This window comes from Anticarsia gemmatalis, chromosome 8, assembly GCF_050436995.1.
Source record: "Anticarsia gemmatalis isolate Benzon Research Colony breed Stoneville strain chromosome 8, ilAntGemm2 primary, whole genome shotgun sequence".
Classification (NCBI taxonomy): Eukaryota; Metazoa; Arthropoda; class Insecta; order Lepidoptera; family Erebidae; genus Anticarsia; species Anticarsia gemmatalis.
In genome coordinates this window covers 5,553,055-5,569,898 of record NC_134752.1, presented here as the reverse complement: position 1 = coordinate 5,569,898, position 16,844 = coordinate 5,553,055, and the positions used below count along the sequence as shown (strand labels likewise).

The window sequence follows — 16,844 nt, the reverse complement described above, 5'->3', positions numbered from 1 at the left end:
GCTTCTATAAGGAATGTTAAATCCACAATCGACTAATAAAATGGCGTTAACTCAAAATAGTTAACTATACCTTCGCACCGGGGAGAAACCCAAGCACAGTATTGGGACAGCAATTAAACAGATTAAATATTTTAGTATTATTCAATTGTATCCTTAAGCAACAATTTTGTCCTACACAACATTCTAAAACAAAGTCGAGTGTCTTGTGGCAAATAGGTTTTCTATAAATAGCAAGAGTGATGTAATTGTACTGCGGTAAGTTAGTACCTACTTCTCAAAACAGGTTACGTACTATTTGAGCTTTGAGCCTGATTGATGATATTGCACTAGTCTCGACGGCGCTATGGGTCTCGAATTGACAACGGTCGTTTATATGCATTGACTAAGATCAAAGATCAAAACGCACGATTTTGCAGATAGGCAATCTATACTAATATTATAAAGCTGAAGAGTTTGTTTGTTTGATTGTCTGTCTGTTTGTTTGTTTGTTTGTTTGTTTGAACGCGCTAATCTCAGGAACTACTTATCCAATTTGAAAAAATCTTACAGTGTTAGATAGCCTATTTATTGAGGAAGGCTTTAGGCTATATATGTTTAATATAGAGTATTCAAAGCCTCTGCCTTATTGTAAAAAAAATGTATGCGAATAAGTTCATATGTGTTTTGTCTTCCTTACTGACAGGTAGTTCTAAACATGTTTGTAAGAAACAAATAAATAAATAAATAAATAAATAAATAAATATTTTTTGGACAACTCACACACGGTCATTTGATTCCAAACTAAGCTGAAGCTTGTACTATGGTAACCAAATAACTGATAAACATACTTATATACTTCTAAATATATACTTATATAGATAAATTGACAACCAGGCTCAGAACAAATACTCGTGCTCATCACACAAAGATTTGTCCCGGGTAGGATTCGAACCCACCACACGCGGCGCTACGGTTGTTGCGGCGAGGTGACCGCTTAAACCACTGCGCCAAACGTGCAGTTAAATAATTTAATCTGTTTTTTTTTTAGAAAAGTTAGAGTCAAATTTAAGAGCATGATAGAATTTAAAAAGCGAAGTTACCAATCAAAACGGTTCAGCTAAGTCACGAAGAATATATCTCTACAAAAATTTTTGGCATTTTACAAGGCGTTACTGAAGATTTCTTAAATATCCTTTCATATAATTTGCAAGTGTCTCTACCGACGTATTATATTTTAATGAAAACCGAGATTTGTCTTTGAAATTACATTTAAATGAATGATACTGTTTATTACTGTATGGGCGTTACATTGAGCCCTGTGTTCATTGAACCAAAGTACTTATAATTGCGAAACCAGAGTATCTATGAATTGCTCGTATTTCAAACGTTTCTATCACTGCCTCTGTTTATTAGACCATATGTGATTCATGTATCAATGGATGTTGATAATTTCGATATCGCTATGTTACCAACACAAATTTCATTTTCAAATTGACGAGGTTAATTCATTTTGTATGTTGAAATAATACAATTAAAAATGTTTTTGTTGCAAGTATATCCTGGAGGATACTTTATAGTACACAATATTTTTTCAGGAAATGTTATTATTTTTCTCCGTTGAAAAAATACTTAAAGTTATTTCAAGAATATTGTTATTATGATCTCAAGTCTCGACTGATAACCAAAGTGCACATTTGAGTCCTTATCAAAAGTAAAAATAGCATCATATTATCTCAGTTTAGTAAATAACATGTCGTGTTGCGGCGAGATCTAAAGAAATGTCTGATTTGAATGACGGAGAAAAAAAGTATATGGAAGGCTGATAATATTACTATGTAGGACGAATAGCCAAGAAAAACAAAATGTTCTCCTAAGTGAGAGGTTAAGTGCAGGACCGAGGGCTTCACGTGCTCTCCGAAGCACAAAGGTTTACAACCTCAACTTTCTAACTCTAGGCAATCACTGAGAAATTCCTAACAGAAAAACTCAGAAAATACTTTTTGGTCCGACCCTGGATACGAACCCGAGACCTCTGCGCGGCAGCAGTATGCACTACCGAATGCAGCAAATAGGCAGACGATAAAAATATAGTACGGGGAGCATTAATCAATAATATTATATCAGTCATAATGGATACTGCAGGAATAATTATTATTAATAGGATTTTCAAATTGAATCTCAACATTTAGTTTGAAACGCTGCAATATTGAATATACCGTCAATGAATAGAGTGGAAACCTATCAATTGCGTAATTCTAGTATAATCGGATTTGATTTCATTGCGTGTGGCTTTGAAGTGCTACATTTGCCTCAGATGTGTGAAGTGCGGTTTTAACTATGACGAGGTTCGATTACTTCCATGGGAATATGGATGTCAATTTATCTATATAAGTATGTATTTAGAAGTATACAAGTATGTTTATCAGTTATTTGGTTACCATAGTACAAGCTCTGCTTAGTTTGGAATCAAATGACCGTGTGGGAGTTGTGCAATAAAAAACATATTACAATAACCATATTCAGCTCTGAATCAAATAACTCAAGACTACAGCAGTTAGTTAAGATGGGATGCAGCTGAAATTCATAAAAAAATTATAGTGCCTCAAAGCAAAGAGTCTTGTATGCGAAGTGCTTAAGTGACTTATCGGTACTGCTATTTTATTTTAAAAATACAAAAAATCTTAATTTTATTTTAGCTAAACCGTGCATGCTTTCTACTGAGTTGGACTCTATTGATGCTAAAACATATTTCAGTCTTTACGATACATGTCAAAGCGATCAGAATAACATGATACTTATGGCTTGGTTACATATAAATAAGTTTCCACTTTCGGCCACTTGTCTCTTTAACCGAGAACAAATTTTCCTCCAAAGACGCATAGCTATTATTATATTGGAATAAAACTAGTTCTAAGCAAAACGACAAAACTATGTCAATTATGATGAAACCTAAATCTACCTTGTCGGTAAAATGAGTAATTTACAGGCAATAGTAAAAAGTTCCAGCCTCAAAAGGTAAACCGACCTCGTATAACTGTTCAAGCATTTTTTCCGTCCTTGCAGTATGACGATTGAAGGAAAATAGGTAAAAAATGTCCCAATGAATGAAAAGGCGGGAAAGACCTGTCCTACGTCAATAAATTGATGCGTAAATGTATCACGTGTTTCATCATTATGCAACGTCATTGCCAAGCCCCTTTTTTCCTTTTTACAATTGGTTACTCAATCTTCATTAAAGCCTTTGATCGTTGCAATTAATTACATTTCATTCATAATTCAGTTTTTTGTATGCGTATGATTCCACAATGTTCTTAATACATTATTTTTGATCTTGGATTCAGTTCTCGAGTTTGGCATATAATATATTTTTATAGTAGCCCGGCGTTTAGTAGCGTGCCTGGTATATGGCTATATACTCGTCCTTTATTACATGTAACGTTGTTATTCATAATATTATAAAAGGTATCTTGCAAATCTTAAAAGATTTCTTAAAAATCCTTTTTTAACTTAGATTTAAACCTTGTTGATAATTTTATCTATTTAGCTCACGTGTTACGAGTCTCACGTGTTACCAAACTATATTTTACTTAAAGTCAAACTACAAAGTTCAATGGTATTAGCGTTCAATAAAAATAACAGTCACCTTATCACTCAGCTGTAAATCACGTGAATAGCAGCTGAAAACAAATGTAAACAATTGTACTTATAGATAAAAAATAATACTTACATGATCGTAGGGCTCTCGTGAATCCATTGTCGTATCTTCGAGGGATTTGTGTCTTCTGTCCAAGTAACTTGTGCGCTTGCACTTGCGCCTCTTGGTCCTCCATCTTGCGGAGAAATTTGGAACTATTCTCCAAAACCTTTCTTCTTTATTGATTTAGTCTGAAAAATAAGGCCATATTAATAGAAAATTAAGCCATTAACGTCCCATTTGCGGGCACGGGTCTCCTCCCGTAATGAAGGAGGGTTAGGCCATGAGTCTACCACGTCGGCCAAGTGTGGTTTGGGGACTTAGGTCATACTAATACTATTTGTAAAAAATAATGCAGAATCAGACGGTTTTATTTTTATCACATTTAAAGAGGTAAATAATTTGTCACACGATTGATAAGTGACGTTAAAATAACTTGAATTGCTGCTATCAAACGCCGTTTAATGATCGTGTTGGAATTTTTTAATCGGTTTATACCTTAAGAAGAACATCTAGTTTTTTGCCGTCTCATTTACATGTAACTTGTAGGTCTTATAGATAGCTAAGTAGTTTTTATGTCTCTATTACTACATACTACAAAATAATATTTACAAATGCGATATGTTTAATTGTTCGAATGTCTTTAGTGTAAAATGGTTTTGTATGCCTAAACGAATTGAATTAGGGCAATAGATTCTACCATCTAGAAAGACATAGGCTTTTTATCGGGCAAAGTTGCGGTATTCACCTAGTCAAAAATATTTATCTTCAACAAAATATCATTCTGGATTTATATAATTGAATACAGCGGTTAAAGTGATATCCTATTAAACATATTGCCAGTTCATTAATTTTGCGGTTTGCCTATGTATCGTAGTGTGATTTATTTGAATAATAATATAAAATATAATAATGAAATCACTTTGATTTTGAAACGATTGTTTTATTCCGCATAATTTATTTAGGTCACAAAACAAAGCAGATTTATAATTAACTTTTGTTTCTGCCGCGACCTAAATTGACATGATACGGTATTGTTCGATTGTTTATACGAAAAATGTAGCGTCTGTTTTATTGCGATACTGAGCTCCCTTAAAAGTGTATTGTTTTATATATTCATTTTACCTTTTGAAGGCTGCTAACAACTTAAAGGAATATTACTTTTCTAGATGACATTATTTTACACACCTGAATAAACAAAAAAAAATAAAAAATAAACATTTTTTTACGTTTTTCTTTTCCAAACAGAAAACGAAAAGAGAGGAGTATCATTTTTTCTTTAACTTTTTAGAGCATTATGCTCTGTTCTTACTTAATAAGTCGACAATTGATCGAATATTCGTTCAAAATATTTTATACTAGCTGACCCGCGCAACTTCGCTTGCGTCACATAAGAGAGAATGCGTCATAATTTTTCCCGTTTTTGTAACATTTCTCGTTGCTACTCCGCTCCTATTGGTCGTAGCGTGATGTTATATAGCCTTCCTCAATAAATGGGCTATCTAACACTGAAAGAATTTTTCAAATCGGATCAGTAGTTCCTGAGATTAGCGCGTTCAAACAAACAAACAAACAAACAAACAAACAAACTCTTCAGCTTTATTATATTAGTATAGATTTTTAAATGAGCGCGTAGAATCTGTGCGTCTAATATCTGATAAAATGTCTTGCTAGCGAATCACTTGCACTTAGTTTACATCAATGAAGTATTTCACAGTATGCACAAGTATATAACGTGGCGTTGACAAAACATTAGTACGTGGATGTAACTATGTAAAATCACACCCACATTAATTTATATTTGAATCACATTATACACATTTAGTTGGACAAAAAAATAATATATTCAAAAACGTGTTGCGATCCATTCATAGCAGGTTTTATGTGACTGTGCTATGTGCATATTTAGTTAATGTCCGTCAAAAATAGGTTCGTATTAACATATTAGAATGGGTAATAAATATAATAAAATATTAATTTAATTTGACAGCTGGAAATCGATATTTTTACGTTTTTTATCTCTTTTTGTTGCGATTTTTTAAATTGCTACTATATAATCACATTGTTTAAAACTTTAAACTAAAAACAAGCATAATGTTTAAGCATTTATTTAAGTACTCACGCGAGAGTTTAAAATCTTATCGCGAAAGTATAATGTCTTTTAAATAGATTTACTAAAATATCTCCCAGTCAGTCTTTGAGGGCTTCAGAATTCAACGTGATTAATGCAAAAAAATATAAATTTGCTATATTTATTTGTCGTAAACTAAATGAATCGATATCTATTGGCGTGGTAACACGATGACAGAAAATCTTGTCTAGCCAATCTAATAGATAGCAATATTGGAGTACCTTATCGTGTTTGCCTATTATCAAAATACCTAATCTGGACTAACGCTTTGTCAACAGATAACTTTAAGTAAATAATGTTTACATTTTATATAAAATATTTTGTACAATCATATAAAATATCTGATAAATATGCAAAATACATATAATGACAATTGCTTTTTTGTTATCAGAATGATTACAGTAATGAATTAGCGTATATTTGGACAGGAAAATTGTTTTCTATTTCCTTCCCATATTTAATTTAACAGAATTGTAGTCACACTGACTACAATGACAGTGTCAGACAGACACCTGTACTTCGATTCTCTACCACTATCGACTACCGACAACCGGCTAGCTATCGACATTAAGACATTTAGAATATAGTGCCAAAAAAGTTTCTACGACGCCCGTCAGAGGCGCTGATCAAATTTTCATACAAAATTTCTCGATGATAGGTCGGTAGTCGATAGTAATAGAGATTTGCGCTACTGATTTTCGCATTATTTTACAATTCGGAAATAATAATTTCTAATACATTCTATATATCTCTGTAATACTAATTAGCTGAACAAATGAACCGTATTCGAAACAAAAGTAACATAGGCCCAGACCTTTAACTGAAAAGTCGAGGCTATGTTCATTGTATGTCAATCCAACTAGGTTGTAATTGATTAACATTGTAATGTCGTGTTTTACTGCTACTTTATGTAAACTTTACTTGTTTGTTAGACGTCACGTGTGACTAAAATAAGAGTGGTAGCCAAGCTAAAGGATGGTGGGTTCGATTCTCAAATCCACATAAATATAGCAATATTTTTTATGGTTATTTGCCCATTTTCTGTGACCTTTTTTAGCACGGTAATTAAAAAATAAAAAAATATACACTGATTCTAAAAGTATTGTTTATTTAGCTGGTGTTTATAAAGTTACCCTAATTACAGACGATGTTCAACGTTAATTTTGAAATTACTTCCGTTATAGATAAAATAAACTTTAATTACGGGAAACAAGGTACAATTTATTTTATCAATCACCTGATTGTAGATTTTCGATTTCCTTATATAGTACAAACCTATGTTAACCATTATTGAATTAGTATAATTTTGATTTAAATCGCTTATAATTTTTCGCCATTAATTATGTACTTACTAACTTAGCAACATAAAAGTCATTTTTTATGAGAATCTATAAAATCAATTTTTGTTGGTCACCCATTAGCATATTTTTTTACAACTTGTGACCCCAAATAGCTTTGTGCCAAGTTGTAACTTGTGTTCTCCGAATCGAATCCGTTACTAGGCGCAGAAGTCGTTGGCCAGCAACCATTTAAACCATTCCGCAAACCGTGTAATTAGAGGCAATAAGAGGCCCTACGTTTTTTACCTTACGTACTTTGCTACCTTTGTAATATTTTTTACTGAACTAAACCAATTTAATACGATATGAACAACTTACAAAAAAAAAACTACATAAAACGTGTTCTATCTTCATTTAACATTGTGATGTTGAAAAACATTAAAATTGTTATCGTTTCTGTAATAAATGTTTTTATAAAACATAGCACACATATGACAAATAAATAGTATCATTAATGATAATGTTAATTATTTTATTTTTAATTTTATTCAACCATCATAGGAAACCATTTCCATGGAAATATTACAGCCAATTTCCGTTACATAAATTGGCAATTTCGTAAACTCTATCTCTAATAATAATATGATCTATATCTATATCGCATCTATTAACTTAAGTTAATAATTTAAATCTATTTTATTACTTAATACTAACGATGTAACTTAAAAGTGTATTACTTAGTATATTAAAAAACCCAAAAGTATTAAAATAAAAAGCCGGCAGATATCCGATAAACTTAAAGTTAACTTACGCAAAGTTCGATTAGAAACGGCAAAATCGTATCCAATAAATTCACGAACTAATTCACAGATAGATCACAGTTAACATAATTCACACAACACTCAACAACGGCTGTAAGAACTACAGTGAGTCGGTTTACGGATTATTATCGTATATATTGTATTTATCAATTGTGCGCAAGATTGAAGCCTACGATCCGCGTGCTCGACGCCGGCGCATGGCGAATATTGTCAACTGAACTCGCTTGAGTCGCGGGCCGACGCGAGGTTGTCGGCCTTGAATCCTATAAACAATTTTACAACGATACCTGCTGTGTAGGGTCACCGATGCCGCGATACTTTGTTACCACCTATTACTTAAATCGCACGTTTTGAAACACACGTGCGAGTATAGCCTCTTTAGTTTAACGAATTCGGGAGATAACGTGTAAGAATGAAGCGAAAATGATGTAGAGGTCCAAAAATGAAAGAGCAAAATTCATAGCGATAATTGATATCTGATTTTTTTTTTTAAATTAAAGTGTATGTAAACAACAAACTATTATTGGAATGTAACTGAAAAGATAAATAGTATCGAAGGAAAACATACGTTTTTCCTCTTTAGGTATGTGACTATGTGTTAAGTCATTTAATGAATCTACGTCAATAGTTTTAATGGCATTGTTTCTGCGAGTTCACCACATTACGGTAAATCCAGGCCACTAGGACTCATTAGGAATACGAGACAAACAGCTGTATGCAATAAAACTATATTCATAATGAAAATATAACGCATAACATTATGATGTCACTTTAAAGTACGCTAGCCAAAGTAAGAAGCTAAACTTCAAATAAGAATATTATTTTCTAGCAAATGGTTGCTTCTAAGTCAGCCAGCTCTCCGTGTGATCACATACAAAAAACAGGTTTCCAAAACGCCGTTAAAACTGAAATTAATTGGATTATTTTAGGAAGTGAGGAGAGATTGCAAAACCTGTTTACATAGACTCAACGTGTTAAACTAAAATCAATGATACGTTTACCATTTGAACGGAGAACAAAGTTATCATGAACCCAGCTTCGTATACCCAATATAGTATGTTTCAAAGCAATCACAATTGAAGATAAGTATTGAAGTCAACGTGGACTTGACATCTAATATTGTAACAAGAGATAAGGCAGCGACCGAAGCAACTGGTTTCCTAATAAGGTTCGTCGACCAATAAAAGCGGAGCAATAAATTTTATTTTCGATAACCAATCTAACGTATCTTTTTAGAGGAACGTTGAACTTTTTAATTAACTACAAGTATTCCTTAAGACGTAGGTATTAGGTTCGTTCTAATTATTATTAGTTCTTGCGATAGAGCCAACTATGTTGTGACCTTAAACCTTTTTACAAAGTTGAAGGTTAGTTTGTATAAACGAATGTTTTAAATTCTTATCTTCATTGTTTAAACTAAATCGGGGCATGACGTAATTTTTTATGCATAATTACTTATTTAACTACTTTGAGCACGTGGAGCATTTATTGTATAACTCGTTTTGATCCATATTTGTAGTAGTGTGAGTATGTAGATAATGTAAACGATGTGTCGTGTGTAAGATCACGTTAAGAAGCAAAAAACTGAAGAACATTGCGTTTTGTGACTTGTATTGAGTTTACTTGCTTGAAAAATTGGCTGCGTTAAAAATATGTTATTTTAATTCCTAATCCAGATCATAAAAAAAGATATTAGTGCACATGAAAGTCCGTTCAATAGATGTTGAGTAAAATTAAAAACATACATACATTCATGCAAACTTACGCCGGCACTAGAAGTAAATTATAACCAGGAAAATATTTCCATCGTCGCATCGCATGCACTACTTTCAAAGCCCATCACAATGTAGGTTAATATGCAGCGGCATTAACCTTATTCGATGTCGTTTCATTAAAATTAGAACATCATGAATCAAACTCATTAGACAATGTAGGTACAAGTTGAATTTAAATCCAAACATGGCCTTGAGACCAACGAATTGTACGTTTGACGAATCATTTAAGTAGGTACAAACTTATTTTTACGAAGTGAATCATTTCGGAACAATCTTGCTTTGTGGTATAATTTGGTAAACCGGTTAGAATTACGACAGAGTTTTTGAGATTATCTATACTAATATTATAAAGCTGAAGAGTTTGTTTGTTTGAACGCGCTAATCTCAGGAACTACTGGTCTGATTTGAAAAATTCTTTCAGTGTTAGATAACCCATTTATCAAGGAAGGCTTTAGGCTATATAACATCACGCTACGGTCATTAGGAGCGGAGTAGCAACGAAAAATGTTACAAAAACGGGGAAAATTTTAACCCATTCTCTTCGGTGACGCAAGCGAAGTTGCGCGGGTCAGCTAGTGTTTTATATACGAGGATTATATCACCTGTCATCAACACTAATGATGATAATAAAGGATTAACTGATTTTGCGCATAGATATTAATGCCAGCTGTTATTATCTTGCTGTCAATTCATTACGAAGTCATAAAGATAGCGTAATTTGAAATCTAAGCATAATTTCGAAATGTAAGTTTGAAATAAAATTAAATTTATTCAAATACTGTCTCTTAAATTTTTGGAAGAGAGTAGCGTGTCCTTTTAAGTTTATTAGAGGAGAGCTAACCTTTGACATTTCCGACCTGCAGTCGTATTTACACAAGAATCTATTCAGCAAAAGTAGGATCACTGAAGTTTGAGGTTTAGAAACTTGTATCTCAAAACTTACGACACTGTACAACTGTTTCACATATTGTGTAGAAAATGGATTAATGCGGGAGCCAGACTGCGTTTAAAGTAACAGTACTTTAAAGATTATTTCTTGCATAATCATTAATTATAAAACTAGTTTTTTTCCAACGACTTTGCTAAAAATATCTAGTGTTGTAAACCTAATCTACCACTTTGCTCAGATTCGTGTAAAGTCTTGAATGCATAACATATATATGAGATAAATAGCATCGTTGTTTAGTAACAGAAAGCGGATTTAATTAAACGATTACAAGATTGAATCATGTCAGCTTTAGTGATAATTAATAAGAAACATTTATCACACGGTATCATAGGTTATCGAAGTCAAGTAGAAACAAACCACCCACAGTTTTACATGCTCTATTTGAATCAGCTTCGAATACATTGAAGATTTTACAGTTTTCTTGAATATTATGTCTAAGAGTAGCATTTGCTTTACTACTGTTTACACTGAAAGCAATGAGATGGATTTAATGAAATAAAATATGTCCCATTACACAAATATAGTATTGAAATTCATCTGGGAAGCACTTAATGTAATTCTGAAATCTTGTCACCTTTTCCTGCATATAAATTAATTGTTTATTACACTATGCTCATATTTTTTCCGCAACAGGAACTTGAAACAAAGTTAGTTCAATGCCGGGTATATAGCGATAGCCACACAAGACTAACAATACAAAAGGTAAATTGTAAACTTAGTTATATACAGCTCTATCTTCACGTTCGTGTAAAATAGGCATGATAGCCTGCATGGCAAAATTATGATAAATTACTATTTCAATGAAATAAAGGATATTTTGAATTTGGTTTTTGGCACATAAAATACCTTAACGTAAAATAAAAATGTATAAATATTTTAACAGCTATTTACAAAATCTGCCAAATACTGTGTGCTCGTAAAGTAAGTATATCTACTAAACTCTTCCGGGATTACGAGTACGTTAGCTATTTATACAGCGATAAGTACTGAGCAGGAAACAAACAAGTTTTTGTCAAACTTAACGAGCCACATCAACGTGCGACGGTAACTTCAACATTACGAGTACACTAGCTGACCCGCGCAACTTCGCTTGCGTCTCAGTAGAGGGAATTGGGGAAATTTTTCACCGTTTTTGTAACATTTTTTACTGGTACTCTGCTCCTACTGGTCGTAGCATGATAATATGTAGCCTATAGCCTTCCTTAATGAATGGGCTATTTAACACTGAAAGAGTTTTTCAAATCGGACTAGTAGTTCCTGACATTAGCGTTTTCAAACAAACAAACTCTTCAGCTTTATAATATTAGTATAGAAAGTACTAACTTAGTTGTTCGAAGTTAAAAACTTGTATTTTATGCCATTTTTGGGCGTAATAAAATAAAATTATTACTCAGCCTAGAATAAGGTATAATAAAAGCACAAGTATAAATAAACTGATTTATGAAGTTTTAAAATGGTTTGTTGTGGATCTGTTTGAAAGCGTAACTTGAAAATAAATAAGACATCAACACTTCTACGAAATGGAATCTTTAGATAAAATAATGACTATTACTACATATCACAACACAGACCTTTGCCGCGTCTGTCTGTTTGTCTGTTAGCGATAAACTGTAAATGGAACGGATTTTAATGCAATTTTCCCGTATAATCTATTAACGTTAAGCTAAGTTAAGCTATAGGTGTAATCTGAGCAAAGCCGGAGCAGGCTGCTAGTATTATTATAATATTATTCATATGATTGTACGACTAACTGATTCGTCTGATAGAGTCTGGTATTATGACAGATAAAAACTCTAAAACAGGTAAACAAGCGTCAAAATTATAAGAATATCGATGCGCCATCTAACACTGCATACAATCAAAATACTAATATCTAATCAGTTTAAAGGCCAACTGCTGTCTTCAATAGATATTAATCAAGCAAAACATAAGATTGATGACATGATAATAATTTTGTTTATTACAATAAGCGTATTTGAATTGCCCTTAATAATATATATTTAGGGAAGAAATTAATTTATATACATACACTCACTCGTCATACTCAAAATTGTTAGCAGTATGTTTATGAAATAACCCTCATTTCACGAGATACAATATAAGTCCTATGTTATATAGGGGATCCAATTGTCATGTACTATCACCAAACACCAGGTTACTATTGAGGAATATTCTATTATACCAGAAAAATCATCTCAATTACTCCGCTAAAGTCTTCTGTCCCACTCGAGATTCGAACTCCAACGATCGTGGTCGGCAAACGTAATCACTATATCCTAGACCATAGAGGCACTCAGATGATTTTGTCTTAATTCATGAGTGAGTATCAACAGACACACGTACCTAAACAAGTAAGAACATTGCAACGTACAGAAATCGTACTGTTCTAAAATAGCACGAAGTCCAGTATGGTAATAGTAGCAAGTTGTACTTCAAGCATTTAAACGCCTACCAAATTACTAATAGCCTTGCAAGAACGCGTTGCTCTTTGATATTAATTTCTTTAAAATGATTCAGTTTTTCATAACCGACAAAGATTTGATTTAATGTATCTATTGCAAAATGTTAACAGGTAGATAAGAATCTCGTGTGACAAAATCTAATGTACCTAGCTGCCCTATAAAGTTAGCTATACAAGATAATATTTTTCAGATTATACATTGTCAATTGGATTAAAGAAAGAGCAATAAAGTTTCATTAGAGTACAGAACGTACCATAATTTTATTCATAAATTCTGTTGCCCTTTGCAAATTATAATTTATGATCATTCATTGCTACGACTGTTGTAACGGTTGAATTTTGAGTGTTACGCTACAAACATAGAAAACAACAACCCTGCTTCCCGCACTTTGTTTCTCTCTCTTTCTATCTAAGACTTTTATATCGGAAGTCTCGCTCTTATTTAAAGTATTAATGGAATACATAGTATCCATTCTAAGGTTGTCGCTTAATAGATATTTTAGTAACAAGTTATCTAATCGCGAATTTAAATTGTGAATCATGTATTCTATGTTCCTTCGAGTCAAGTAGAGTCGTGTGCGCGGAATAGTAAGTGAGCACTTAGCCTTGTCGATAGTAAATTATGCAAATTCCCTCTGGCACCACTATGTGAGTGAATTGTAACAATTAAAGTGTAAGATCGATTGAATGGGTGTGTTCTAATGTACTGTTTAATACGATAATGATGTTTATTAAGTACCTGCTTACAATTGTATGAAAAAGCGGTTACAATGACAAAAAATTAACAGTTTCAGAAATTCAGGAACCAATGTATGAGACTACAAATTGATGATATGGAATAGATTAATAGGTATTTCTCGACTCATCTATCTTTTGAGGAAGGAACATAATATTCATAAAACATTTTAAACTCTAAAACTATAAAGTAGGTACCTACGAATAACTGTGTAGCAATATTCGTTACTGAATATTGAATTAGCCTTAATAAGTTCATACATACTATAATGTGACAAGACTTTTTCCCCGACCTAATATTTTGGTGAGATTAATATCTTATCTAAATAGGAAAATTAACAATAAATACACAAATAAATATTTACAATTATCACTACAACATTAAATTATCACATCCGTTTTCAAATCAGCTTTGTCGCGACAGATACTGCCTGTCTTCTCGAAACATATTAATTACAAACACAAACTTGACGTCATTGTAATAAAACTGAGGAACTCGATTGAAATGAATTACGCAACTGTACTAAGGGACTTGTAATGTAACAATTTGATTTTATTGTTGATGATGATGACTCAAGGCAAGGATGATAGTATCTTCTGTATGTGCTGACAATTATCTTATAGTAAACGGGAATTAGCAATCATGCTTTTATAGTCAGCTTGTGATTACATTATTTTGGACCAAAATGACGAGCAATTAATCGCATTGATTTCAGTATACTATCAAATTGCAAGGCCTCGAAGTTCTTCTGACAAAAGATTCAAGAATTGCAGTGTAATTCTGCATTTGACAGGAGTTTGTTACGTTTTAATTTATTTGTTTATGTAATGTGGAATTTAATAGCGATCGTTTTATTTAACATTAAGTTTGTTATTTTACGCCCTAAATGGGTGTAAAATAAATGTTACATATAAATAAATACATACATACATACGTAATGATATTTTATTGATACGATATTTTCCGAAAAAGGTAACAAGAAGGGCATTGTTACATTTTTCGGTAAACATTTATCAAGTATCGAAATTGAGAATTTTGAAATCCCACTTTCGAATATCATGGAGGATATTTAAAAAAAAAAACCTTAAAGATACAATTATCATCCTTGTTGACTTATGCTGCTAGATACTTGGCACGGAAAACCTAATCTAGGGCTGTTTTATTGCTGGCACATAAACACGAATCACACGGCATAAGTGCTCCTTAAATTACTAGATCTTTACAACATTTATGAATAAAATAAATATGAATCCCATCAAAAACATTCTGTAAAAACCTCAAGTCTCGCCGTAAAAAATTGTGAGATCTTTATAATATCAAGTCGATTAATCTATTTAGTCTCTACTTAAAGGACCTTCTGTCTTAAGTTATTACGTATGTTAATATCATGCCAATTAAAAAAAAATACCTTTAAAACAAATAGACCGACCTGGCCATCGCATGATTTGATTATTAGTATGTACCACACTACACAGCACGACGAAAAGTTAATGCTCCTGAAATGTTAATGGCGAATTGGTGTTCTTGCGATGACCAAGTCGATCTATTTGTTTTAAAGGTATTTTTTTTAAATTGGCATGATATTAACATACGTAATAACTTAAGACAGAAGGTCCTTTAAGTAGATACTAAATAGATTAATCGACTTGATATTATAAAGATCTCACAAATTTTTACGGCGAGACTTGAGGTTTTTACAGAATGTTTTTGATGGGATCTCACTTCTTTTTGTAGAGCGAACATAAGTCCAATTGTATGGAAAGACGTTATTTTTGCATAATTCAACATATTTTCCTATGGGAATGTTGTTCAGTTTCATGGACTAAACACCCTTACCCACCCTATACCCCCTCCCGTTATGCCTTATATAGTAGGTACCTATTTACACCTATTTATTTTATTTTCTACAGTAATAATAATTCATGAACTGCAAGTGTAACCTTGTAATCTTATACATTTATATGAGATTACAAAGTTATTATTGCAGTTGGTGTATTTAGAAAACTGGACCGAAATTAGAAAATATTTAATTTTTCCCATGAATAAGGCACTAAACCCTATTTGTATTCTAAATTTTAAGCTTCTAAGTCTGCTAGAAGTACCTTAGACTTTTGATGATCGGTGAGTCAGTGAGTCAGTGAGTCAGTGAGTCAGTGAGTCAGTGAGTCAGTGAATCAGTGAGTGACAAAATTCAAAATTTTAACAAGTTGTCATTCTTAAACTACTGGTTCAAATTGACTGAAATTTTAAATATACCGTGTTTATACAATGACTGATTAGTTGCTAAAAATCCAGGCTTCTTGTTTTATCCACAACGAAATTATAGGGGTGTCAAAAATAGCCCGAATTGCTTCGAGAAAAGGATGTTACGGCCGTGCCGCTTTTTTTTGCTCGACTTGCGGGGGCACTTCCGTGTCCCCAGATTTAGTAACAAAGTCTCCTTAAAAGTATTTCGAAAACTAAAAATATTTTTTAGAATTATTTTAAATTTTATATATAGAAGACTTTTTAAGTTTCTTTACACCTTTTGCAGAACAAATACACTAGATTACTTGTTGTTTGGGTTTAGTGACCGTAAAAACGAAAGAAGTTCTAGAAGAGTTTCCAATTAGAGGAAAAAATATGGCAAAATTACACACCGATAAAGAATAAATGATATCAAAATACGTGTAGGGGAAACTTGTCTTAGATAAAATGTATTTTAGAATTTATAATTGTAGTCCAACTGTTATCAAATATGTATGTATATATAAACATTCTGTAGGCTTTTCTTTGAGTTTCAATGAAACAGAGTGTAGATAGAAGTACCAAAATACCGACTTAACTATAGTAAATTTTAAGAAAAGCATTTATATTTCCCGTACTTAACGAAATAATATTATATATGTATTAATATGGATATAAATTGTGTTATTTCAATTCAAAATAATTTCTTCAAAATTTTGTTTTATGTAGTCAAAACCGCTGAACTGATTTTAATTTTGCAGAGCCATTTCTAGATCGTGGAAAAACAAAATA

The 16,844-nt window shown here is 32.3% G+C and overlaps 1 protein-coding gene across 1 annotated transcript in view; it reads right to left on the bottom strand.

Moving 5' to 3' along the window:
- Positions 1–8,120, bottom strand: part of LOC142974784 (putative inorganic phosphate cotransporter) — a 46,736-nt gene extending 38,616 nt beyond the window's left edge. Inside the window, exons 1-2 of the mRNA XM_076117299.1 lie at positions 7,896–8,120; positions 3,707–3,864 (exon numbers count right to left, since the gene is read on the bottom strand). Coding sequence (XP_075973414.1) covers positions 3,707–3,809 — 103 coding nt within the window. The 5' untranslated portion in view covers positions 3,810–3,864; positions 7,896–8,120. The remainder of the gene's footprint in view (positions 1–3,706; positions 3,865–7,895) is intronic.
- Positions 8,121–16,844: the final 8,724 nt, after the last annotated feature.